Genomic DNA, 6097 nt, shown 5'->3' with positions numbered 1-6097 from the left:
CTTTTCCAACTCTTTCCTTTCCTTTTTTCTTTGTTTTTTTTTCATTCATATTTTGGGTCAAAATTGACTCATTCTTGTTTTTTCTTTTAAAACTTACAAAGGTTAGATGCAAAATAATAGAAAATTTTTAATTTATCTTCTAAAACCTATTAACTATTAGATCGCATCTTTAATGAGAAACCATATGACTAATACTATTACATACAAAATTTGCTATGTTTACCTTGTTTTAATTATTTATCTAATTTCCTTCTTGTTAGGGTATAGAGTGTAAATAAACACTTCCTACCTAAACTTATTATTATAAATTTATCATTTGGTACCTTTTTCTTTTCACCCATTTGAGTTTTGATGATATTATAAATTCTGCTTTTGAATTCCCTACCTAAAAGGGTTACATTACTCACCAAAAGCACCCACACCCAAAGAATCTGAAAACAAGCATAAAAGAATTCAAATTTCTTTGCATTTCTCGTATAATAACTTGATTTACTTTTCTGTAGATTGGACAGTGGGAATTCTTTCAAAATTGCTATACACATTATAAAAATAAATTGTAAAAAATACAGAAATTGGAAAAGGTGTTGGAAATCCTTTGTGAATCAGCAATCAGTCATCTTTGTCATCTTCATCATAGTTGAAAGGTAGAGGCACCGATTTGAATGCTCTATATTTACCAACATTGTTCAAATGCTCATTTTCAATCCTGCACCATCATCAAAACATATAATTAGGACTCTTTTCATTCAAGGGAAACATGATAAGAGTATGAAATTTTAAAATATTGTTTAGTATTTATTTACCTGAAGAAGTTCCATATGCCACGTCGAATGATCTCTAAGCTAGCAACAATGGCAACCAACCCTTCTCTGTGCAAGAATGGGACCTTGAAGTTCAACACAGTTTGCATCCAAGCAAGTCTCAGCACCACATTCAATACCTGCCAAATATTTTCATTCTCATTAGAAATCGTCATCAAATTAAATAACGAACATAATATTTGTGTTTGGAATCTGATTGATCGTTTATTATTATTATTATATCACTCACAATTGCAACGAAATATACACTCTTTTGAGGGACGAGAAGCTTGTCCCTCAACCATCGGTTCTTTGAATGTCGTTGAAGAAGCCCCCAGTCGATCACAAGGTCCCAGTACGTGCCCGAAATTGCTGCTATGACTGAAAATATCCAAGCTAGTACGTACCAAACATATAATTTTGTGTTCAGGCTGTATGCTGTCCTGAAGCAAACAGCAGCGATCGCAAACGAGTATTTCAATCCGTTAAGTGCGTGCATTTTGTCCTTCTCTTCGTACAGTCGACGAACACACTGTTAAAACACAAAAGGAAAACAAGACATTAAGCTAAGGATCAATGTATTTTTTCTACAAATGCTGGAGTTGCAGTTAGCAAGATTGGAGTACCTGCATAAGGCGCGCCCAATATGGAACAACGGCGATAATGAAACTGAAGGTTTGGAACACGGCACTCGCCTTGCACGTGTTTGTTCTCAATCTGTAGTCTCCCCACCCATAATAGCAAATGTAAAATTCCAGACTTCTGAGTGCTTGCACCTGGCTTGTTAACTGATCAGCTAAGAAAAAGTCTGGGAGCACCACCTAAGGAATGAAATTTGTTTTAGGAAAAAATTTACAACAGCAACTTCATTATCTCCGAGCTTATATGCATTACGAACTATGGAATTTACCTTGTACAGCGGAGCACAGATGCAGTGAAACAGACAAGTGAGGAAGAAGACACGACTTGAGCGATATATGATGTTAAATGGGCAGATGAGTATTGCAGTTACAAGCTGCAGAAGAAAAAAGCGAGTTTGTTTAGCACTACGTATTATGCAAAATTTTAAAGTTTGTCGATAAAGTTGGTGAGAAAATCTTACAACAACTGCAAAAAGAGGCAGAAGTTCAGTCAATGCTTTGAAATCTTTTGTACTTGGATCCATTTCCATGTCAAGATTTGAGAGCACAGAGCCAAGTCCAAGTACTGCTAGAGCAAAAGCAACAAGTAGAACTTGACGATAGCCTAACTCATGTCCTTCCTTGAAACCAAATATGAAAGAATAATTCACTCGATATCGCCTCCAATAGAATATGTTGATAGCATACATAACCAAATGCAGAACAACAAATCCAAACAGGCTGCAAAAGACATAATTCCCGCGTCAAACCAGTAGAACAGTATATAGTTTGATCTACCAACAAAATTTATTTACGCACTGCTTTAACTTAAGAACATAAAAGATTGAAAGATCGATAATGTATTAATGAAAATGAACAGATCAAGATGTTTAATATGTGTAGTTACCTGTAAAGAGGAAACATGGTTTCCATGTACTTTGTGCTTCCTCTGCTATCCATAATATGGCGGGCACGGATAATTAAGATGAGGGCTAAAACAAGAGCTGCAGAACAGCCAGCTAGAAAACCTGTAAATCATTGAGTTCAAGTGTGAATAATTAGAAAAAAGCCATGTCCCTAAAATAAGAAGCTTAAGTGGCATTACAAATCATGGTGAAAATCAGAGCACTTACCCATAGAAAATGTTGTCCTATGTTTCTCTCTCTTAGCTTTGGGTCTTAAAATACTCATCCCTTTGCTGCGGTTGGCGTTGCAGAAATGTTTGATGAATGTGTTCTCAACCCTCTCCATTAACTTAGCAACCTGCAGTGCCATGTAGTAGATTAGTATTGAAGAAGTTGCTTTGTTGAATAACCTTGTACAAGAAATAACCGGTTGAATATGAAGATGACAGAGAAGCTATATCTTACATCATCTGAGCTTCCAAGGTAAGAACTATCCACTGTTTTCATGTAAGCTTTTGAGGCGTCTCTTGATGTAATCTGCAATCAAATTACAAAAACATTAGAAAGAAGGAAGAAGACATATATGTCTGATAATATATTTTTCCTTTTTTCACATTTCATAATCACTCTTCTTAGTTCAACACACTCGATCAGAAAGGAAATGAAAAATGAAAATACCTTATCATATTTCTTCATTATCTTTGAGAAGGCCAATGTATTTAAGAAGCTGCGTTAATTCCATCAATAAGAGAATATTAGCAATTTGAGCATTGAAAGAGAGGAGAGACTAGAAATAGAAGAATATAAGATGTACCTGAAGCTCTTCAGAAGCCTAAGTTTCTGGTAAAACACTGAGAATGCTTGCCTCAGTTGTTCTTCAACTTTTATGAGATTATCTCTGCTGAATCGAAGTTCACTGTTCTTAGAGATTTTGAGGAAGCCCTTGATGGTTGAACGAGGTGTTTCAATGGGTTGATTGATTTTGACACGATCAAGAACATCTAATGGAGGTGGTCTAACACCCTTCCTTTTGCTAGAGCTATCTTCTTCAACCTTTTTGTTTCTCGATTTCGTGTCGATATCATCCCCATCTTCATTCAACTCATCAGATTGCTCAAACTCACCAACCCCGCTTTCCTCAATTATCTCCATGGCCATGTGAGGTCTCTCTGCTCATCAAAAAACACACAGTTAATCAAACACTCTCGCTGCATGATCTCTTCTACCATACAACAACTCCATTGAAACCAAAACAAACAAAGAAACAACAACTAATTTCTACTTCATCAAAGTCATAAAACAAGAGGAGAAATACAGTAATGAAGTTTTAAAAAGAGCATAAATTCAAAAACTCACTTCCAGATTTGGCCCCTTTAGGAGTAGAAGCCGATAACGCAGCAGAAGAAGCAGCAATCCCAGAAGCAAGCCGAGTCATCTCAACAGTCTTCTCAGACATATCGAAAACCAAACCCTGAGGATTCTCAACCTTAACTCTGAACGCAATCAAAGCATCCATTTGCTTATTCAACATCTCAGCTTCTTTCATAACCTCCTCCACCTTAGCCTTATAGAACTTATCGACTTTGTTAAACTCGTCATCGAGTCTCCTGAAGTAGACGAGTTCGTACTCAGCGCCTTCATCGGCGGCCATGAGAAACGTAGTCTTGTAATTCTGGGACCCATCCTCGTGCATAGAGGTAACAAGAATGGCTTGACTCTCAATATCATTATGAGAAGAAGGAGTTGAAGGATAAACATTGCCTTGAGTGAGGCCACTGAAGGCTCTGTAGAGAGTGAGCTTGCGCTTCAAGCCAGAGGGTTGAGGGGGTTGTGGAGGGCCATTTCTAATCTTGAATCTCTGAATTTCTTTCAAAAGGGTTTTGAGGAAATTGTAATCCATGTAAGCTTCGTGCCATTCCGGCACCATTTGAGCTGTGAACTCCTTGCCGAACTTCATTGAGAGAATCCAATTGTGCTTGAGTGATTATGTGCAGAAACACAGAGAGAAGGAAATTGAGAAGACGAAGAAGAAGAAGATGATGATGATGATGAAATGGGAAGAGGAGAAAATGAAGAGGGTCTATATATAGAGAGGAAAAGAGAAGATTTCAAAGGTAAGAGCAATGGTGTGCTGCCATGGAAGGTTCTAAGCAAAATCCAGGGGGACGCGGTAATGGCCTATTAGACTGCAAACAGAAGGAGGGAATGTATTGGTTATTGATGTTACTGTGTGAATCTCTGTTTTGAGAGAGAGAGAGAGATGATTTGTTGAATTTTAGATTATAGTTGAAGTTTTGTTCTTGGATTATTACTCTTTTATGTGTTTTCTTGTTTTCTAGTCTAATTCAGTATTTTAATTATAAATGTTGAAGATATATTATTGTGACGAAAATTTTCTCCAATTAATTATTTAACTAATTTCAACCATAATTAATTAACTTCAAATTATAAATTTAAGATGCATTAAACATATAATAATTAATTTTAATCAAACTTCTAACATAACCCATTTGAAAACCTTTCATAACTTCTCAAAAAAAAAAATATTTTGGGAATTGACCAAGATCCCATGGGGTTTAAGAATGCTAGGAGTCATCTAGGCATACTTAAGGTTCAAGTCGATCCCAATTGCACTAGAAGAAAAATAGTTGAGCTGAGTTAAGCTTACACGATCAATATTGCATGCATTCCAAGCAACAAATGACAATCAACGTGTTTTATAGATCGTCACATTCTAACACCTCAAGAGTAAGTAAGATTATAAGTACTTCATGTACTAATTTAGTAACATTAGTGTGAGTTCTCCAACTAAAATGTTTCACTCCACACCACTTCATCACTGTACAAACTCAATTTAGTTGTCATTTTACCAGTGTATTTATTATTTTTTTCTACTATTTTTCCTTTTTTGAACTTTTCTTTATTGTATTTACGTTATTGATTTTTGTCCATTTGAGATTATCGTAATCATTATGGTTATTCAATAAAAAAAACAATAACGAAAGGAAACTCAAAGAAATCGCATCCGATGGCTATCAACTTGAAGTTGTTATATGCACAGTTGCAGTCCAACATATTCAGAAAACTGATGATAAAGGAATAGTTTAACTTTGTTATTTTTTGCATATTATAAAATGAAAGTTGGTGATTAAATTTAACCCAACTTGTTTTGTTGATTAGATTATGATTACTTAAAGAAAAAAAAATTATAAAATTTGCGGGGAGGCAAAGGGAGCGACGGGTTTGACTACAGAAGGGAAAAGGGAGCAGTTAGTGACTTTTATGATTTAGATGAGAGAAAAGTAAAAGATTATATATACATGTATACAAAAAAGGTGGGGGTGAAAATTATTGGAATTATCTACGAAGTTGAAGCAGTCACGTTTTGACTGAAACGAACCTCCAAGTACATCTCTTTTTCTTTTCAATCTTAATAATTCATTACTATTCCTTTCTTTTCTTTTTCTCTTCCAGTTTCTAATTTGGAATTATATCAAACCATTCAAATCTCTTTTTTAATATTAAGGTAATCCACATTTGACTAGAATTTTCAATATCTAGACCCAAGTAATTTTTAATAATACTTGTTTTTTGTTTTCTATTATTAAGACATTTAAGACTCATTAAAATACAACTTCAAATTTATATCATCTATTTCTCTCTATAGACAATAGTACTAATTTTAGGTATGGTCTAATGGTCTAAATTAAAGTTAATGCAAAAGGTAAGTGTGTAAAAATAACAAAATGACCATTCCCTACCACCTTTCTTC

At 34.9% G+C, this 6097-nt stretch overlaps 1 protein-coding gene across 1 annotated transcript; it reads right to left on the bottom strand.

Moving 5' to 3' along the window:
- Positions 1-444: 444 nt before the first annotated feature.
- LOC101207011 (phosphate transporter PHO1 homolog 3) lies at positions 445-4551 on the bottom strand. Its single transcript, XM_004143734.3, has 12 exons — positions 3682-4551; positions 3140-3494; positions 3004-3052; positions 2791-2862; positions 2554-2683; positions 2328-2448; positions 1903-2161; positions 1711-1815; positions 1427-1621; positions 1051-1332; positions 804-940; positions 445-706 (listed from the first exon to the last, which is right to left on the bottom strand). The coding sequence occupies exons 1-12, from the start codon at positions 4280-4282 to the stop codon at positions 610-612; spliced, it is 2403 nt and encodes an 800-aa protein (XP_004143782.1). The 5' UTR covers positions 4283-4551; the 3' UTR covers positions 445-609.
- Positions 4552-6097: the final 1546 nt, after the last annotated feature.

The sequence above is a fragment of the Cucumis sativus genome, chromosome 5, assembly GCF_000004075.3.
Source record: "Cucumis sativus cultivar 9930 chromosome 5, Cucumber_9930_V3, whole genome shotgun sequence".
In the NCBI taxonomy this organism is placed as follows: domain Eukaryota; kingdom Viridiplantae; phylum Streptophyta; class Magnoliopsida; order Cucurbitales; family Cucurbitaceae; genus Cucumis; species Cucumis sativus.
This window is presented reverse-complemented; position numbering and strand designations above follow the sequence as displayed.

What these genes read in the sequence shown, in the direction of transcription:
- LOC101207011 (XM_004143734.3), bottom strand. Translation starts at nt 4,282, where the DNA reads ATGAAGTTCGGCAAGGAGTTCACAGCTCAAATGGTGCCGGAATGGCAC. An exon ending in TAAAGGGGCCAAATCTGGAA is followed by an intron (nt 3,495 to 3,681) that starts GTGAGTTTTTGA and finishes TTTGATGAGCAG; the next exon opens with AGAGACCTCACATGGCCATG. An exon ending in TAGGACAACATTTTCTATGG is followed by an intron (nt 2,449 to 2,553) that starts GTAAGTGCTCTG and finishes AATGATTTACAG; the next exon opens with GTTTTCTAGCTGGCTGTTCT.